The sequence below is a fragment of the Athene noctua genome, chromosome 34 (genome assembly GCF_965140245.1).
Source record: "Athene noctua chromosome 34, bAthNoc1.hap1.1, whole genome shotgun sequence".
NCBI classification, from domain to species: domain Eukaryota; kingdom Metazoa; phylum Chordata; class Aves; order Strigiformes; family Strigidae; genus Athene; species Athene noctua.
Window position 1 is genome coordinate 75,407 of NC_134070.1, and position 18,137 is coordinate 93,543.

The 18,137-nt window shown below is 72.7% G+C and overlaps 6 protein-coding genes across 9 annotated transcripts in view; 2 read left to right on the forward strand and 4 right to left on the reverse strand.

The window, feature by feature from the left end:
- LOC141972579 (uncharacterized) overlaps positions 1 to 18,137 on the reverse strand; it is a 710,276-nt gene that overhangs the window by 11,493 nt on the left and 680,646 nt on the right. The gene's annotated exons all lie outside the window — the stretch shown is intronic.
- Positions 92 to 1,859, forward strand: RNF5 (ring finger protein 5). The gene is made up of 6 exons (XM_074930587.1): positions 92 to 255; positions 399 to 417; positions 537 to 637; positions 1,004 to 1,058; positions 1,303 to 1,408; positions 1,643 to 1,859. The coding sequence occupies exons 1-6, from the start codon at positions 122 to 124 to the stop codon at positions 1,729 to 1,731; spliced, it is 504 nt and encodes a 167-aa protein (XP_074786688.1). The 5' UTR covers positions 92 to 121; the 3' UTR covers positions 1,732 to 1,859.
- Positions 1,949 to 6,994, reverse strand: ATF6B (activating transcription factor 6 beta). Of its 3 annotated transcripts, none has more exons than XM_074930510.1 (16): positions 6,884 to 6,994; positions 6,563 to 6,639; positions 6,381 to 6,462; positions 6,068 to 6,159; positions 5,915 to 5,987; positions 5,658 to 5,837; positions 5,193 to 5,365; positions 4,751 to 4,936; positions 4,278 to 4,369; positions 4,030 to 4,200; positions 3,809 to 3,901; positions 3,503 to 3,590; positions 3,162 to 3,235; positions 2,904 to 3,012; positions 2,731 to 2,815; positions 1,949 to 2,390 (listed from the first exon to the last, which is right to left on the reverse strand). In XM_074930510.1, the coding sequence occupies exons 1-16, from the start codon at positions 6,966 to 6,968 to the stop codon at positions 2,212 to 2,214; spliced, it is 1,839 nt and encodes a 612-aa protein (XP_074786611.1). In that variant the 5' UTR covers positions 6,969 to 6,994; the 3' UTR covers positions 1,949 to 2,211. The 3 variants fall into 3 exon arrangements, with proteins under 3 accessions (XP_074786611.1, XP_074786612.1, XP_074786610.1); XM_074930511.1 differs by having other exon boundaries at positions 3,162 to 3,229; positions 5,658 to 5,840; XM_074930509.1 differs by having other exon boundaries at positions 5,658 to 5,840.
- Positions 7,158 to 9,380, forward strand: FKBPL (FKBP prolyl isomerase like). Its single transcript, XM_074930596.1, has 2 exons — positions 7,158 to 7,376; positions 7,521 to 9,380. The coding sequence occupies exon 2, from the start codon at positions 7,557 to 7,559 to the stop codon at positions 9,297 to 9,299; it is 1,743 nt and encodes a 580-aa protein (XP_074786697.1). The 5' UTR covers positions 7,158 to 7,376; positions 7,521 to 7,556; the 3' UTR covers positions 9,300 to 9,380.
- Positions 9,702 to 12,186, reverse strand: PRRT1 (proline rich transmembrane protein 1). Of its 2 annotated transcripts, none has more exons than XM_074930571.1 (4): positions 12,024 to 12,186; positions 11,116 to 11,480; positions 10,422 to 10,643; positions 9,702 to 10,322 (listed from the first exon to the last, which is right to left on the reverse strand). In XM_074930571.1, the coding sequence occupies exons 1-4, from the start codon at positions 12,040 to 12,042 to the stop codon at positions 10,146 to 10,148; spliced, it is 783 nt and encodes a 260-aa protein (XP_074786672.1). In that variant the 5' UTR covers positions 12,043 to 12,186; the 3' UTR covers positions 9,702 to 10,145. The 2 variants fall into 2 exon arrangements, with proteins under 2 accessions (XP_074786672.1, XP_074786673.1); XM_074930572.1 differs by having other exon boundaries at positions 9,704 to 10,322; positions 11,116 to 11,477; positions 12,024 to 12,185.
- On the reverse strand, positions 12,457 to 18,110 carry LOC141972597 (carnitine O-acetyltransferase-like). The gene is made up of 14 exons (XM_074930508.1): positions 17,991 to 18,110; positions 17,312 to 17,518; positions 16,988 to 17,091; positions 16,313 to 16,366; positions 16,065 to 16,200; positions 15,413 to 15,587; positions 14,871 to 15,049; positions 14,545 to 14,645; positions 14,304 to 14,429; positions 14,102 to 14,212; positions 13,878 to 14,013; positions 13,539 to 13,601; positions 13,299 to 13,436; positions 12,457 to 12,978 (listed from the first exon to the last, which is right to left on the reverse strand). The coding sequence occupies exons 1-14, from the start codon at positions 18,066 to 18,068 to the stop codon at positions 12,718 to 12,720; spliced, it is 1,869 nt and encodes a 622-aa protein (XP_074786609.1). The 5' UTR covers positions 18,069 to 18,110; the 3' UTR covers positions 12,457 to 12,717.

An 18,137-nucleotide genomic window follows, 5' to 3' on the forward strand; every position in this document is an offset into this window, starting at 1 on the left:
TGGGGCTCCGCTCCCCGCCACCGGTTAAAGGGAGCGGAAGGCCGGCGGGCGGTGACTGGCGGGCGGGGCGTCCAATGGGGCGCGGCGGGACGGGGCAGGCGGGGCTGCGCGGAGGTAGAAGATGGCGGAGGGCGCGGGGGCGCCGGACGGGGGCTCCGAGGGGCCAAACCGTGGCGGCGCCGGCGCCTTTGCCTGCAACCTCTGCTTGGAGCCCGCGCGCGACGCCGTAATTGGCCGCTGCGGGCACCTGTACTGGTGAGGGGCGGGGCCGTGGGCGGGCCGATCGGCGAGGCTTGGTCGAGGGGGCGCTGCGGGCGGGTTATGGGGCCGCGGGGTGAGCTCGGGGCGCGGGGACGGGCCCCGGCCGCGGGGCTCTGACACGGGTCTCCCCTTTGCAGCTGGCCCTGCCTGCACCAGGTGAGTGACCCCCCTCTGCGGGGCCGGGCCTGCCCCGGCCCTTGGGCCTGGCGGTGCCCCAGGGTGGGGCTGGGAACCGCTGCCATGGGTGCCGTGGGGCAGCGCTGTGGGTCCCACAGTGGCTGCTGACGCGGCCCCGCTGCGCTGTCTGTGGGGCTGGGATCAGCCGTGACACCGTCGTGCCCCTCTACGGGCGGGACAGCGCCCGCCGCGACCCCCGGTGAGGGGCTGGGGGAGGGCCGGGGCTGGGGAGGGGTGTGGGGCGCTGGGGCCACCCGTGAGGGGATGGGGGGGCTGGGACCCCCAGGGAGGTGGACGGGAGCTGGTTGGGGGAAGATGGGAGCCCCGCTGAGGGGGCTGGGGGGGCTTGGGATCCATGGGGGCCGCGGGAGGCTGTGGACGAGGGTTTATGGGGGGGCTGTTGGGCGGGGGTAGGGTGAGGAGGGGAGGACGAGACCGCGCGGGGTTGCAGCACTCGGCAAGGGGAAAGGAAGGTGGGGAGGGGCTGGGGGGGGGGGGCGTATGGGGACGGGGGGCAGTGCTATGGGGTGTGGAGGGCCTGGCCCCTCCTCACCCACCTCCCCAGGCTGGAGACACCCCCCCGCCCCCGGGGGCAGCGCCCGGAGCCTGAGAGCCAGGGGGTAAGTGACCCCCTGCCCCCCCCAGCAACCCCCATCCCTCTGCTCTGCAGCTCACCCTCAGCACGTTCCCCCCCCCGAGCCCCCCAAGTGCCACAATGACTCCCCCAAGGTGATACAGCCCCCAACATACTGCCCCTACCCCTGCCACCACCCCCTACCTGCTCCGTGCCCCCCTCCATCCAGCACAGTCCCCCAGGTGCCCCCACCTCAGTGACGCAGCCCTGTGTCCTTGTCACCCTCCCAGGTGCCCCCCACTGGCCCTGGCAGCAGCTTCCACGTCGCCTTCAGCTTCGGGGCGTTTCCCTTCGCCCTCTTCAATGCGGCGCTGCATCCCCCCACCGCTGGCACAGGTACGTCTCCCCCGGGACCCCCCAAACTGCCCCAAGGGGATCCCCCCAGCATCTCCCCGGGATAAAGACACCCCCCCGAAGCGCCTCCAGATATCTCCCCTTGGTATCAGGGATGTTTCTGGTCCCAATCTTGGGGTGCTCCTGAGGCAGGGGGTGTTTCAGAGTTCTCCCTTCCAGTGGGGGTGTTACGGGGCGCCCCCCACTGACGGAGTTTTGGGTGTCTCGCCCCCACAGGAGACACTGCAGACCCCCAACCGACCTCGCTGGATTCCGTCTTTCTCTTCATTGCTGTCGCCTTCTTCCTCTGGCTCCTCAGCGTCTGACCCTGGGGGGCTCAATGGGACTGGGGGGCTCCAGGACCCCCCCTCGATGCTGCAGGGGACCTGGGTACCCCCATGGGGTTTTGCTGCCCCTATCTCCCCCAAACCTGATTAAAGCTGCCCTCCCAGTCTGTTTTGGAGTGTTCAGATGTCCACATCCCTCCCCTGCCCAGACAAGGACATATTTTCATTTTTCTCTTTTCTTTTTTTTTTTTTTTAATTGGTCTGGGTAGAAAACGGCCCCGGGGGGGGTTGCCGGAGCAAGGGCTCTGCCCCTTTAAGGGACAATAAGGGGCGGAGCTCTTCAGGTAAGTGCTTGCAGAGGGCGGGGCCTCACGTTGGGAGCAGGGCTTGTTCCCTCATGGGCGGGGCTCACACCTTGGTGGGTGGAGCTTGATCCCAATGGGTGGGGCTTACCCTGAGGGTGGGGCTTGATCCCGGGTCTGGCTCCCAGGGGCGGGGCCTGCCGCCGAGGGGGCGGGGCTACCCACCGGTGTCCAGGTAGAGCGTTCGGGGGCGACGGGGGGGGCGCGGGGGGGCGGGCGCCCGGCTGCGGTTGGCCGGGGGGGGCCGGCGGCGGACGTGGATGACGCGCGTGTCCATCACCTCGCAGTCCACCTGCATCATGGCCTCCAGGCCCCCCCCGCGCCCCGACAGGCTCTCTGGGGGGGGGGGGGAGTGGTCAGCTGGGGACCCCCCAGGGAGGAGAGAAACCCCCCCCCAACTCCCACCCCCAGGAAAGGGGAAACCCCAGTGCAACGGGGAACCCCCCACCAGGTGACTGTGAGGCCCCCCCTGGGGCAATTGGACCCCCCAACCCAGCACGGGGAGCCCCAAGAAAATGGACAACCCACCCTTCTCCCCCCGCCCCGAACCCCCCACCCCTGCCATAGACATGAGATCCTGTGGGTGCAACGGGGGGGACTCTGAGGACTTTGGCGCCCCCCCTGGGAGATGGGGCCCCCCCGCAGCACATGGGGGGGTTGGGGAGTCCCTGCTGACCGTTGAGGGCGGCCGCTGGCATCACCAGTGACATCTTTGGCCGAGACGTCTTGTTGTGGCTGATGGCCGGCAGCAGAAGGTGGTCCTGGGGGGGGGACACGGCATTGGGGACCCCCCCCCAACCCCCAGCAGACCTCCCTGGGTCCCCCAGTTTCCCCCCATCCCCCCCATACCCGCCGGAAGGAGACGACGTAGAACGTGTCCTCGCGGCGGTCGATGGCGGCCAGGAAATGGGGTTCAGCCCGGTCAGGGCGGTAGAGCTGGAGCTGCCCGGGGGGGGCCCTGGGGGGACGTGGGGGGGTCAGGGGTGGGGTGGAGGCACAGAGAGCACACGTGGGTGGGTTTGGGGTGGAAATAGGGGTGGGTGGGGGTACAAGGGGAGGGGGAGCATGTGGGAAGGGTGGGGGGATTGTGCTCCGGGGGTCTCTCACCTCTCTGGGTGGGGGGGGGCTGCTGGGACAAGGCGGGAGGAGGCTGGTGCCTTCCAGGGGGGTGAAGCCTGAAACTGCCGTGGGGGGTTCAGGGGGAGCAGGGACTCCTCCAGAACCTCCCCTGACCTCCCAGCGACCCCCAAGAACCCCACCGGTGTCCCCCCAGTGCACCAGAACCCCCCCAAAGACCCCTGTGGGATGCTGCACCCCCCCACAGGACCCTGGCCCCCCACCCTGAGCCCCCTTGAACAGCTGTGGGGACCCCCCCACACCACTGTGGACACCCAGGAATCACCAAGAACCCCCCCAGGGCCCCCCGTCACCCCGGGGACCCCCCTGACCTGGCTGCGAGAGGGCCTGGGGGGGGACCCTGGTTTCCGTCGGTCAATCTGGTGGCGCCGGACCCACCCGCTGAGCTCGTCCGCCAGCCTGGGAGACCGGGAATGGGGGGGCAGCGGTTTGGGGGGGAGGTTCGCAGGGACCCCTTACGTTCCCCTCCCACGACCCCCACCCCAGGGCATGCTGGGAAATTGCCCATGATGCCCTCCACAGGACCCCCGCACCCATTGGCCGTCAGCCCCCCTCAGTCCTCCGTGCCACCCCCCAACTCCCCCCTCCCCTTTCCCCACCCCCCCCCCCCAACGCACCGCAGGGATTCGGTGCGGTTGAAGCGGCGACAGTCGGACGCTCGGAACAGCCCGTCCAGCTCCCGCAGCGTCACCGCGCCCAGAGAGGCGTTCCTGGGGGGCCAGGGGGGTTAGGGGGGGCCCAGGGGTTTCGGGGTGGGGGCAGGGAGCTGCATTGCGGGTCCCGTTAGTTTGGGGGGGGGGGGGGCAACGGAAGAGCAATGTCGAGGGGATGCACGTACCTGAAAGGAGTCCTGCCGGGGGGGGCGGGCTCCTGGCGCGGCCCCAGGGGGGGTCCCCACATCCGGGGCGGGTCGGTGGCGGGGGGGCCCCCCTCAGCCACCCCCAGGAGGTGCCGGCGGCCCCGCGGGGGGGGCTGGCGCCGAGGCTCGGCGGGGGGCGGCTGCATGAGGCTGCGGGAGGGGGGCATTGAGGGGGGGGGGGCAGGGGGATGGCGGCAGCCGCAGGGGGGTCCCCCCCCAACACCCACCTGAAGGGGCCCAGGTTGAAGGCGAGGAAGAGGAGGAGGGCGGCGAGGCAGGCCAGCTTGCGGGGGCCCGGGACGGGGCGCAGCTCCGAGCTCTGGGGGCACGGGGAAGGGGATGTTGATGGGGGGGGGTGTCAGGCAGAGCCCCCCGAGGTCTCTGGTGCCCCCCTGCACACCCACAAGGGTGTGTCCCAGGCGGCTCACAGCGCGGCCCCCAAAGCCCTCCACCACGGGGCAGCCGCCCTCTGCGTAACGGCAGGTCCCGCCGCCCCCCCCCCCCGCCACGGCGCAGCCTGTCGCCGAGACCCTCACGCCCCGGCGGTGGGCTGCGCTGTTACGCGACGGGGGGAGCACAGGGTGGGCGGCCCGGCCTGCACCGTGACAAGCTGGGGGGGACGCTGCCGCCGGGGCACGGGGGGCACAGCCGAGGTGTGGCCGAGCAGAGGGACCCCCCAGCCCCGCGCCCGCAGCCCCACCTGGCCCAGGAGAGCGTCGAGGCGTCGGCGCAGGAGCCCGTTCTCGCGGCGCAGGCGGTCGTTGTCGGCCAGGGCCTGGCGCAGCCGCTCCTCCAGCCCCTGCACGTACTCCTTGCGCCGGCGCCGCGACTGGCACGCCGACTCCCGGTTCTTGATCATCCGCTGCTGCCGCTTCAGCACCTTCGCCTGCGCCCGTGGGTCACCGGGGGGGCCGGCGGGGGGGCACCCCGGGGGTCCCAGGGAAGGGGGACGCCCGGGGGGGACGGGGGAAACCCCATGGGGAGGGGCACCCCTGGGGGAGAAGGGTCACTGTGGGGACGCACGGGGGTGGGGGCCGGCCCGGGAGGGTCAGGGGACGCCCAGGAGAGGGAGCGGGGGGGGGGAGGATTCCGAGGAGTCAGGGTGACGTGGGGACCGGGGGTCACGCAGGGGGAGTACTCACGTCGACCTCCTGGGGGCCAGGAGGGGCGGGAGCGGGAGCTGGGACGATGGTCTTGGCTTCGGGCTTGGGGGGGCCGGGAGGGGTGCGAGAGGTCCCCCGGCCAGGGGGGGGCAGGCACAGGAGACCCGGCAGCAACAGCTCGGCCGGTGACAGCAGCACCGCAGGGGCCGGCACTGCGGACCCCCAAAGCCCCCCGCTCACCCAGGGCCCCCAGAACACCTCTCCGTTGCTCCAGGCTCCCCATCACCCCCAAATCCCTCCCCATCTCCCTGCCCCTCACAGACCCCCCACAGCACCCCTCATCCCACAGGCCCGGCACCCCTCAGAACTCCCACAACCCCCCCCGTGCTCCCCCCCACTCCAGACCCCCCAACCGCCTCCCCCACGGCCTCAGGCTCCCCCAAGCCCCTCCCTGTTGCCCCAGATGCCCCCAGCACACCCAAACTCCCCTGGCCCCAGCCCTACCAGTGATGGCTGCGGGTAGGGATGGGGCAGCTCCAGGCAGCGGCTGCAGCAGGATGGTCTGGGGGGGACTTGGGGTGGCCCCCCCAGGCACGGTAGCCCCCCCAGAGGGCTTGGGCTGGATGGGGGGGGTCCGGCGGCTGGGGGGAGCCCCCTCTGCCTTCACAGCCCGCGGCGTCTTCCCTGCTACAGCACAGTGCAGTGGGTGGGGGTGGCAGGAACCCCTGGTGCCCCCCAACATCTGTCTGTCCCCAGCTCACCGGCATCGGGAGGGGTGCAGGGCAGCGGAGGAGTCGGCTCCGTCTTCACCCCCAGCTCGGGGGGGCTGGGGGCCTGCGGGGACAGGGCTGAGATGAGGAAAGCTGGGCGGGGGGGCAGCGGGGGACAACAGGGCACTGGTGGGGGGAACATACCCAGGCTAGGGGCTCGGAGGCGGAGGAGAGGCCGGAGGAGTCGGAGCAGTGGGACGAGGTGGGGGACCCTGGCTCTGACTTCACCTGCAGGTCTGCGGGGGGGGCGTGGACAGGAGGCTGGCGGGGATCCCCCTGCTGCCGCTGCGCCCCAAAGGCCCCCCTGGCGTCCTGTAACCCCCCAGATTCTCCCCAACAAACCCAGATCCCCGCCCCGGTCCCCCACATCCCCTCTCGCCACACCGTGACACCCCCCCCGGCCCACGGTACCCCCCCCCGAGGACGCCCAGGACCTCCCTCCTGCCCCCCCACTCACCGGGGAAGAGGCTGGGGGGCTCCTGGTCCCACGGGGGGTCGGGGGGGCTGGCGGCCTCGCCCCCCTCGAAGGCACAGTCGAACTGGGCGGGGGGCAATGAGGGTCTCGAAGGCCACAGGGGGCGGGGCCAGGAAGACCCCACTCGGGGAGGGTGGCGCTTGAACGGAGGGGGCGGGGCTTACCATGGGGTCGGGGTCCAGGGAAGGGAAGAGGTGGGCGGGCTCCAGCCTGTCATCAAGGCAACTGTAGAGAGTGGCATCTGGAGCGGCGAATGGGGGGGGGCGGTCACACGAAAAACCCGTCCCCAAAACAGCAGACCACAGCCCCGATTGACTTAATTCCAACCCCACCCAGGGCCCGCCCCCTTTAAGCCACGCCCCATTGGACCACGCCCTAGGCAAGCTCCTCCCGCGGAGCGGCCCGGCCCACTCCGCCAGGCCCCGCCCTGCCCCGGCGCACGCGGAAGCGGCGCCCCCGCCCCGCCCTGCCCCGCCCGGGCCTACCCCAGTCCTCGGCCCCCAGCAGGTTGTCGGCCCGGAATCGCCCCGCGTCGCTCAGAACCAGCAGCTCCGGCGCCAGCGCCGCCATCTTCCGCCCGCCGCTCCCCGCCCCGCGCGCCCGCCCCGTCCCCCGCGCGCCGGCCAATCGGCGCCGCCGCCACCGCCCAATGGGAGCCGGAGGCTCGCCCGGCCGGGCTCTGCGCATGCGCGGCGTAGGCGGGGCGGGCTGCGCATGCGCACTGCGGTCTTCCGCCCTCTCGGCCGCACCGGCGGCGTTTAAAGGGGCAGCGCCGCCGCCGGACGCCTGGGCCCCGCATCCCCGCCCCGCCCCGCCGGACGACTGGGTCCGTTCTACCGGCTCCGGTAGGACCCGCCCGCAGGGGGAAGGTGGGCGTCTCCATGGCAACCCCGCCCAGGCGGGCCGCGGCCTAGGTGGGGGCGTGGCCGGATGTGACGCAAGGAGGCGGGGCTGCCAGACGCCGGGGTCCTCGCCCAGGTGGGAGCGGGAAGGGCCCGGACGCCTGGTGGGTCCCCTGGAGAGAGGGGGGGGTGGGCGGGCGGCAGTCTCCCCGGGGGGTGCGAAGGGGGCCCGGGCCCCGGGGTCCCCCTCCCATCAGGCTCCGCCCCTTCTCTCTCATAGGCCAGCGCCAGAGAAACGCGATTGGCCGAAGAGGAAATGGAAGGAGAAGATTCAGCCAATGAGGAGGTGGTACTGAGGGGAGCAGCCAATGGGGCCGAAGCTGCGGTAGCAGAGCCGGCCAATGGGCAGCAAGTACCCAGAGGTTTGTCCAGTGAGGAGAGAGGGAGCCCGGTACTGGCCAATGAAGAGCTCAGGGGAGGCGGCGTGGTTGAGGAGCCGCCCAGTGGTGTCGTGCCGCAGCAGAGCTCGCCCAATGAGGGAAGGGGGAGCTGTGGCTCAGCCAATGCCCAGCTGGATGGGGAGCGAGCGGCTGGAGACTCAGCCAATGAGGAGAGAGGAGGCCCGCAGGGCCCTGCCCGTGAAGACACTGGGCCCCAATCTCCAGCCAATGAGATTACGGGGTGCCAGGGCCCAGCCCAAGAGGCTGTTGGGCTTCAGGGCACGACCAATGAGGAGGCAGAGCCGCGTGACCTGACCAATGAGAGCAAAGGGGCGCAGCACCCAGCCAACGAGGACGCGGCACTCGAAGCACCGGCCAATGAGGACGTAGAGCTGCGAGGCCCAGGCAATGAGCACACGGTACTACACGTCCCAGCCAATAAGGACACGGTGCCTGAAGCCTCAACCAATAAGGACAACGGCTTTGGATTGCCAACCAGTGAGAGGGCAGAATGCCGCGATCCCACCAATGCTCCCGCCGCCCTCCTGGATCCATCCAATGGGGCATCGTCCCGCCAGGGGCAGCCCTCCAATGAGCACGCAGCCCTGCTGGCCCCAGCCAATGGGGCGGCGGATCCCTGGGACTGGTCGTGCGAGGAGGCGTGGCTGCGGGCGCCCGAGGGGGACGAGGAGGAGGAGGAGGGGGGGGGGGAGGAAGGCTGGGGGCAGCTGGAGGAGGAGGACGATGACGAGGAGGAGGAGGAGGAGGAGGGGGCGGACGGGGACCCCTGGGCGCGGTCCGGGCCCCCCCCGGGCTGGTGGCTCAGCCCCGACGCCGCCTTCGCCAAGCGGGTGCTGCGCCGCGGGCGGGGTCTGGGGCGCCCCGGGCCCGGCTCCCGCTGCCGAGTGCGGCTGGAGGCCGCCGGCCCGGGCGGGGCGGCCGCGGCGTGGGGGGCGCTGGCGGCGGGGGCCGGGGGCGGCCGGTGGCGCACGCTGCGGCTGGGAGGGGGCGAGGGGCGCTGGGCGGCGGCGCTGGACGCCTGCCTGGAGACCATGGCGGCGGGCGAGCGGGCCCGGCTGCGGCCGGCGGGCGCGGCGGCGGCGCTGGGGGTGCGGCTGGGGGGCTTCTCCCCCGCGCCCCCCTTCTGGGAGGAGGCGCCGGGCGGGCGCTGGCGGGAGGTGCTGGCGAGGCAGGAGCGGGCCGCGGCGCTGCTGGGGGCCGGGGCGGCGGGGCCGGCGGCCAGGGCCTACGCACAGGCGCTGCGAGCGGCGGTGGCGGCCGGGGGGGCCCCGCCGCTGCCCCCAGCCCTGGCGCGGCCCAAGGCGGAGCTGCACGCCGGGCTGGCGCTCTGCCAGCTGCGGCTGGGGCTGCCGGCGGCGGCGGCCGCCAACGCGGGCAAGGCGCTGGCCCTGCGCCCGGGGCACCTGGAGGCCCGGTTCCGGCGGGCCCTGGCGGCGGCGGCCATGAGCGACCTCGAGGCGGCGGCCGCCGACCTGGCGCTGGTGCTGCGGGAGGAGCCGGGACACGCCGGCGCCCGCCGGGAGCTGCGCCGGGTGCGGGGGGCCGCCCGCGAGAGGGACGCCCGCCTGGCGCGGCGCCTGGGGCGGCTCTTCGCCTGAGGCGCCGACGGGGGCGCCGGGAGGGAGCTGGCGGGGGCGGCCCTCCCGGTAATAAACGGGATTGTGAACCAGCGGGTGCTTCGTGAGGGAACGGGCAGCGCGGGTGGGTGCGGCATCGCCCCCGGGACGCCGCGCCGGGGGCTGTTGGCATGGAGATGGCGTTTGGGGAGGGGGACCCGCGATGAGGGCCCCGACCCCCCGAATGAACAGGGTCGTTACCGAGGGCTTGAGGGGGGGGTGAGTGCGCTCGCCGTGGAGGATGCTAGGGGTGTGTCCCCCCCCGCCAATTAGCGACTGCTAATGACGGCCCCGCTTCCGCAGCAGCATCAGTCTGCAGTGGTTGCCATGGAGATGCCCCCCCCCCCCGTATCAATATAGAGATTTATTGAACCGTCAGCAGCGAAACGCGTCACAGGGGGCGGGGGGGCGGGTCTTGGCATGCAGATGAAGCGGGCCCCGCCACAAAGCATCCTGGGAGCCCGCCGGGAGCCCTGGGGGCGGGGCTGGGGGGTGGGTGGGGTCAGGCGTTGCCATGGCGATGCTGAACCTGTTGCCAGGGTGTTGCTATGGGATCCCGGGGGGGGGTTGTTCCCGTTGCTGGGGCGACGTGAGGACTCCCGGGCGTTGCCAGGGGAGACGCGGGTGACGCTGGGGATGCCCAGTGCTGTTGCCACAGCAACGCTGAGGGTCTCTGGTACCCAAGCCATTGCTAGGGCGTTGCTAGGATGCCCAGCGTTGCCATGGCGATGCCAAAGGCCATCGCTAGGTGATCCCTGGCATCACCCGGGCGATGCCGCAGGCTGGGGCGCGGCAGGGGGTCCCCGGGCGGTCGCTGAGGCCCCGTGGCTACGGCTCCCAGTCGTTGTCGTGGTGCTGGGCGGCAATGATGATGACGACGGTGAGGATGGTGCAGAGCACGATGGCGGCGATGCCCACGGCCAGGCTGATGAAGGAGAAGTTCCGTGCCTCCCGCGAGGCGATCTCGGCCGAGACGATGTCCCCCCGCGCCACCGCCGTGCGCACCTGGGGGAGCGGGTTTGTCAGCACCCGCCTCCCACTGCCCTGCGCCCCCGCGGGCACTGGGGGGCTCTCGGCACACACACACCCCCCCAGGCCCCCCACCTGCACGGCCTTGACGATGGCGACGACGCCGGTGGGCCAGAAGCAGCAGAGGGTGGTGAGGACGGCGATGGGCAGGTAGTCGTGGGGCGCCCGGCGCCCCTCCAGCCCCGCTGGGACCCCCATGGGGGCCCCCACAGCCCCCCCCAGGGTGCCCCCCACCGGCACCCCTACGGGGCCGGGCAGGGGGCCGGGGCCAGGGCCGGGAGGGGCCGCCCCGAAGGCCTGCAGAGGGTGGGAGAGGGCGGTCAGGGGTGGGGCCACAGCAGGGCCATGCCCCTGGAGTGGCCATGCCCTGCGTGAGGCTCCTCCCACGGGCCACACCCTATCTGCACTGGAGTGCAGGCTCTGACCCCGCCCCTATCGCAGAGGCCACGCCCCCTCCCACACCCCATGCTGCCACACCTGTCCCTGCAGGCCTTACCCCAATAAGCTCCTCCCCTTCCCATCACTCCCCAGCACTTGGTCCCTGCCCCACCGCAAGCCACTCCCCCTCCCTATAGTCCCTCCCCAGAGCCATGCCCATGTAGCCCCACCCTTTCCATGAGCCACACCCTCATTGGCCACACCCTCTCCCTTGGTCCCACTCCTCCCTGCCAGCTCCACCCTGTCCATTGCCTCCTTGCAGCCCCGCCCCTCCCCGCAGGCCCCGCCCTCCCCGCAGGCCCCGCCCTCCCCACAGGCCCCGCCCACTCACCGGCCCCACGGGGTACACGGGGACATAGGCCGTGCAGGGCTGGAGCTGGAGGGCGAAGGGGGGGGGCGCGTAGGGCAGGGGGGGCTGTGGGGGGCCCCCGTAGGGCTGGGGGGCGGCGGGGGGGGGCCGGGGCAGTGTGGCCGCGTGCACAGCGGCGTGCGGGCCCCCCCCGGCCCCCGGCAGCCCCCGAGGCAGTGTGGCCGCCCCAGCCGCCCCCATGGCCCCCGGCCCCCCCCGCGGCAGCGTGGCCGCTCCCGCCAGCCCCCCCCGCGGCAGAGTGGCCGCCCCCATGCCCCCCCCCGGACCCGGTGGCGCCGGCGGCCCGTAGGGGGGGGGCGAGGCGTGGGGGGCCCCTTCCGGCACTGCTGGGAGGAAAGGGGCGTCAGAGCGAGCGGCCCCCCTCCCCGTGACACACCACCCCACAGATCCCCCCCCCCCCCCCCCCCAGCCCCAGGAACCCTCAAGGGCTCCCCCGAGCTCCCAGCGCCCCCCCCAACCCCCTCGGTCCCCCTGAGACCCCCAAATGTGTCCCCCCCCCAAATCACAGGGGCCCCCCCAGACCCCATAAACCCTGGCGACACCCAGAACTACCCAAATCCTCCCCCCCCCGCGGCTGTTTCTGGGTCACCCTCCCCGCACCCCGGAGCTATTTATGGCACGACACCGCCGAGGGGGGGAGGGGGCTACCCCGGCCGCCTGAGACACCCCCCCCCCAACCCCCCCACCCCCCCGGCATGTGCACACGCGTGTGCAACAGACACACACACACCCCGCGGGACACACGCAGCATCCGCGCGCAGCCTCCGCGGACACGGACACGCGTGACTCGACATCCCCCCCCCCCCCCCCCCCCCCCCTCCTCGCCCCCCACCGCCCCTCGCCCCCATCCCGCTCCCCGCGCTCCGCACCGGGTTTTTCGGCCGCCATGGCCGGGCCGAACCGGGACCGGGACCGGGACCCCAGCCGGGCCGGCGCAAAGCCCGGGCCGGATCGGGGCACGGATCCGGATCGGAACCGGAGCCCGAGATGGATCCCCCGGGCCGGCTCGGGCCCCCCACCCCCCCCCCTCCCGGCCCGGCGCAAAGCCCGGGCTGGAGCCGAGCGGGCCGGACCGGGACCGCCCCGGAACCCGGCCTGGATCCGGTCGGAGCGGAGCGGGACTGGCACCGCCGCCCGGACCGGATCCCTCGGACCGGATCGGGACCCGCGCAAACACCGGGCTGGATCGGGCCCGAGACACCCCCCACACACCCCCAAAACCCGGACCGGATCCCCCAGACCGAGACACTCCCAAATACCGGACTGGATGCCTCAGCCTGGAGCCCCCAACACCTTTATTGAATTTTCCAGTGACCCAAAGCAGCCAGTTTTGTCCCCAAATATCCAGCTTGGCCTGATAGGTCTGGTCCCAGGGGGGCCTGGGGGGGGCCCGGGGAGTGCTGGGGGGTTATGGGGGACCCCAGGAGTGTTGGTGTGGTGCAGGAGGTGTGTGGGGGGGTGGAGGTCCCCCCAGATTTGGGGCAGTGGAGGCAAGATCGGGTGCTGCGGGGGGGTCCCCTGGGGGGTCATTGTCACTCCGGGGGCTCAGGGGGGTCGGAGCTCTCAGGGGGGGCTGGCAGGGCCGTGGCGGCGCAGCAGCCCCCCGAGGCTGTCGAGGGCCCCCCGCAGCGCGGCCCCCAGGTGCGCAGCCTCGGTTTGGTGGCAGCAGGCGAAGGCGGTGACGGTCAGGCGCAGTCCCCCGAGGGGGCTGGGGGGGTCACGGGGGTCCAGGGGGTCTGGGGGGGCCACGTGCCCCACGCCCACCCCGTAGCCATCGGGCACCAGCGGCCCCCGCAGCAGCCAACAGCCCTCACGGGAGCGTACCTGGGGGGAGAAGGTGCTGCACCCCGGGACCCCCCAGCGCACCCCAAACCCCCCCCTTGCGTGCCCAGAGCTCCCCCAACCTGTCACCCCTCTGAAAAGTACACACCCCCCAACCTGTGTGCCCCCAAAACATAACCCCGATACTCCCAAACTGCCCCAAATCCCCCCAGTTCCTGCCCCCCAACCAAAACCAACACCCCCCCCCCATGGCCCCCAAACGGGGCTGATCCTCCCCCAGCACGTCCCAAAAGGGCTCTGGAGACCCCCCCCATTCCCCCAGGGAGTCCGGGGGGGTCAGTTTGGGGGTGCCGGGGCGGTACCTGGAGGGTGCAGAGGCGGAAGTGGGTGGCGAGGGCGTAGGCCGGGTCCATGAAGATTTCGGGGAGCGGCTCCCCCGCGGCGATGGCCGCCTGCCGCAGCCCCTGCAGGTGCCGCTCCGCTCCCTGCCCCGCCAGCACCTGCGCGGGCACCCGGGTCCTCACTGGCTCCACGGCCCCCCACGGCTGACAGGGCCCCCCCCTCCAGGGCCACCCCCGAGTCCCCCCTCGCCGTCCCCTCACCTCCTGCGTGTGCCGGCTCTGCGCCTCCACCGCCTCCTGCAGCAGCGACAGCTGCAGCTCCGGCTGTGGAACAGGAAGTCCCGCCCCCATGTCACACCCGGGGTGGGAAGTCCCGCCCTAATGTCACACCTGGGCAGGAAGTCCTGCCCTAATGTCACACCCGGGGCAGGAAGTCCCGCCCTAATGTCTCACCTGGGGCAGGAAGTCCCGCCCTAATGTCACACCCGGGGCGGGAAGTCCTGCCCTAATGTCACACCCAGGGTGGGAAGTCCCGCCCTAATGTCACACCCAGGGTGGGAAGTCCCGCCCGCCCCCCCCCCCCCCAGAAGTCCTGCCTACCTCCTCGTGGGGGTCGTCGAGGGCGCGGGCCAGGGCCAGGCAGGGGGGCCCGGGGGGGCGCAGCAGGTCGGTGCAGCCGGGCAGGACGTGGCGCAGGGACGTCGGCTCGCAGGAGGCGCAGAGGGAGCCGTGGGCCCTGGGCGTGGGCAGGCCTGTGTCCCCCGGGTTCCGGGGTGTCCCCCCCGGATGCTGGGGGTGCCCCGTGTGTCCCCCACCCCCCGTACCTGTAAAAGGCCACCTGCAGGGCCACCTGGACGAGGGCCTCTGGCCGCAGCCCCCCGCAGGCCCCGAAGCCCTCGTGGGAGAAGCAGTGAACATCCACGTCCGCCGCCAGGCTGGGGGGGGGGGGGGGGAGAGGGGGTGAGTGGCCACACCCGGCCCCCCCGTGACACCGGGGTGACCCCCGTGGTCCCCCCGTGACCCCACCTGTCCAGGTGCCGTTTTGCCCGCTCCACCTCGGGGGCGGTTTCAGGGCCGAGGCTGAAGCGGAGCCGCTGGGGCGGGGCGAGGGGTGGCGACGTCATCAAGGCGGGGCCGGGCTGCGGGCGGCGGCTGGAGGGCGGGGACAATGAGCGCAGGGAAGCCCCACCCTCACCCAGGCAGGAAGTCCCGCCCTCTGAAACAGGAAGTCCCTCCTGGGCTGGCCAAGCCCCACCCCCTCACTCACCAGTAATCGAGGGCGTGGTCGACCATCTCCGTGACAACAGCGCCGTCAATCACGGCTGGGTCATAGACGACCCCGCAGGTCCCGTCCTCCCCAACGATGAACTGCCGGGGGCAGGATCAGGGCGCAGGAAGTCCCACCCCTGACTGCGTGGCACCGCCCCCACACAGACACACCTTGCGAAACAGGAAGCCCCACCCTCCAACCCTAAAATAAAGGAAGCCCCACCCCCTTCTCACACCCCCACCCACCAAAGCCCCTCCCTCTACGGGACCTGACATCAGGAAGTCCCACCTCCCATGAGACCCACATGCAGAAGCCCCACCCACCTGGAGGGTCTTGTCGAACCAGCGGTTGCCGCTGTTGGCGCAGGCCCCGCCCCCGTGTAGCACCTGCCCGGCCCCGCCCCCCGGGCCCCGCCCCCCGGCAGTCGCCAGCACCGGAGCGTCCAGGCTGAGAGCGAAGAGGCTGCGCTGGATCCGGCCAATCGAGGCCCGGTTCAGCCGGTCTGTGGAGGCGGAGCTTCAGTGGGTGCCGCCCATCCGCCCCAGGAAGCCCCGCCCTCAGGAACCCACCGCACAGGAAGTCCCGCCCCCAGACCCTCACCCTACAGGTGGTGGTCACAGTCCCGCCCCCCAGGACCACCTGAAACAGGGGTCGGTGCCCTAAGTCCCGCCCCCAGGGCTCCTCCAGACAGGAAGTCCCGCCCCCAAACCCCCCTCCCACCCGCTGGGCACCCTCTAACACGAAGCCCCACCCTCCATTCCTCCAAACAGGTGAAGCCCCGCCCCAGGACACCCCAAAACCACAAGTCCCGCCCCCAAAGGCCCCCAGACAGGAAGTCCCGCCCCTCCAGGCCCCGCCCACTCACCCCGCATCAGCAGCCGGTAGACCCGCCCCCACGCGTGCCGGTGCTGCCCCGTCAGCAGCCCGAGGGGGGGGGCCCCGCCCCGCCCCGCCCGCGCCCGCAGCCCCCCCAGCGCCGCCCCCAGCGCCGCCGCGGGCAGGGGGGTCCCCTCCGCCCCACACGCCTCCACCTGGAAGAACTGGAGGGGGGGAAAAGGGGGGGACAGACACCCCCCCCCAAAACGGCCCCGTCGGCACTGCGCGGCCTCGCCCTCGGGGGCCTCGAAGCCCCCCCCCCGGTGTCCCCCAGGACCCTCCAAGACCCCCCCACGTGCCCCCAGCTCCCGCCAGGACCCCCCAAAATCCCTCCTACCTCCCCCCAGACCCCCCAGATTCCCCCTGCCCCCCCATTTTATCCCCTAGATACCCCCTTCGCCCCCATTTCACCCCCAGAACCCCCTGAACCCCCTCCCCAGACCCCCCAGACTCACCCTGCTCCCCCATTTGCCCTCCCAGACCCTCCTGAACCCCCCCAGACTCCTCCTGCCCCCCCATTTACCCATTTCACCCCCTGAACCCCCTGCCCAGACCCCCCAGACTCCTCCTGCCCCCCCATTTACCCCCTCCAGACCCTCTTGAACCCCCCCAGACCCCCCGTGTGTCCCCTCCCCCCCTACCTGGCAGTTGCGGACGACGGTGATGAAGGGGGGGGGCTGGGCGCCGGGGGGCAGCCGCAGCACCTCGTCCCTCTGGGGCCCCGGCACCCGGCACCCCCCGAACGCCGCCTGCACCCACGGCTCGGGGGGGTCACGCCTGGCCCTCCGGGACACCCACCGTCACCCGGGGCACCTGGCGGGGACCCAGGGACCCCCAGGGACCCCCCAGACGCCGTGGGACACCCCCCCCCCCCGGCCCCAGCACCCACCGCTCCAGCTGCACCCGGTAGTCGAGGACCCCCGCGATGAGCCGAGCCGCGAACCTGTGGAACCAGCGACACCAGTGTCCCCCAGTGCCCCCCCAGTGCTCCCCCAGTCCCTTCTAGTGCCCCCCAGTCTACTCCCAGTCCCACCAGTGTCCCCCAGTGCCCCCCAGCAACCCACCAGTCCCCCCCCAGTGCCTCCCAGTCCCTTCTAGTGCCCGCAGTCTACTCCCAGTCTTTCCAGTGTCCCCCAGTGCCCTCCAGTGCCCCACCACTCCCCCCCAGTCCCTTCTAGTCCCCCTCCAGTCTGCTCCCAGTCCCTCCAGTGTCCCCCAGTCCCTTCTAGTCCCCCTCCAGTCTACTCGCAGTCCCCCCAGTGCCCCCCAATTCCTTCTAGTGCCCCTCCAGTCTACTCCCAGTATCTCCAGCCCCCCCAGTGCCCCCCACTCTACTCCCAGTCCCCCCCAGTGCCCCCCACTCTACTCCCAGTCCCTCCAGTAAACCCCCACTCCCTTCTAGTGCCCCCCCCCCAGTCTACTTTCAGTCCCCTCCCAGTCTCTCCAGTGCCCCCCCAGTTCCTGCCCAGTCCCTTCTAGTGCCCCCCAGGCTACTCCCAGTCCTCTCCAGTGCCCCCCAGTGCCCTCCCAGTCCCTCCGTCCCGGTCCCCCGGATCCCACTCACCACAGCTGACCCCTCCAGTCCTCCCAGTCCTGCCGGGGCAGCACCAGTCCGGCACTGGTGTGCACGGGCAGCGGCAGCCGCTCGCTGGAGCCCCACGGCCACTCCTGCACCCAACACCCCAACGTGTGGGTGCCCCCCAACTCCTGGGTCCCCCCAGACACGGGGCTCTCCCGTCCTTCCCCCTCCCCGAACCCCTGTCCCCCCCGTCTCCCCCTGCCCCTCGGGTCCCCAAAACTCCCGGGTGTCCCCCCCCCTCCCTGCGCAGACGCCCTGGATCCGCCCCCCCCAGCCCCGCGTCCCCCCGAAGCCCCCCCGGGTGCTCACCGGCAGGCGGGGGGGGGCGGGGGGCTGCCGGCGCAGCCGCTCCTGCAGGCGGGGTCCGGCCCCCCCCGGCGCCCCGAAATCCCGGACCAGGCGGCGGGTCCGGTCCCGCTCCGCGGGGGCCACCAGCGCCTCCAGGGCCCCCAGTAGCCGCCCCAGGGTCGCCCCCAGCGCCGGCAGCGGGGGGCGGCCGCCCCCCCCGGGCACCCCCTGCGTGGGGGGAGAACCCCGAGACCCCCTGAGCCCCGGGGCCCGCGCAGGGAAGGGGACACCCCACCCCTCCCCCGAAAGCACGGCCCCCCCCCCGGGGTGATGGGGACGCCCCAGACATATGCAATGGGGGGACCCCCCCGGGGGACGGGGACCCTGGAATGGGACACACACACCCCCGCCCCCCCCGTCATGTACAGTGGGGACCCCCCATGTGACGGGGACCCCCCCACGTGATTGAGGACCCGCCCATGTGATGGGGACCCCCCCATGTGAAAGGGGACCCCCCCATGTGATTGGGGACCCTCCCATATATGATTGGGGACCCCCCCCATGTGACTGGGACCCCCCCTTGCCACGTGCAACGGCTCCGCCCCCCGCAGCACGCGGACGTGCCGCCCCGCACGAGCGCTCTCCCCCCCCCAAACCCCCCCAACCCCCCCCCAACCCCCCCGTGCCCGCGGGAACTCACCGGGGGGGAGGCGGCGGGGGGGGGTGCGGGCACGGGGGGAGTGCGGCGGCGACCCCAGACCCACGGCGACCGCCCCATGGCCCGGCCGATGGGTCCCTCCCGGCCGACCGGGTCCCGCCCCCCAACACACACCCCGCCCCCCCCACT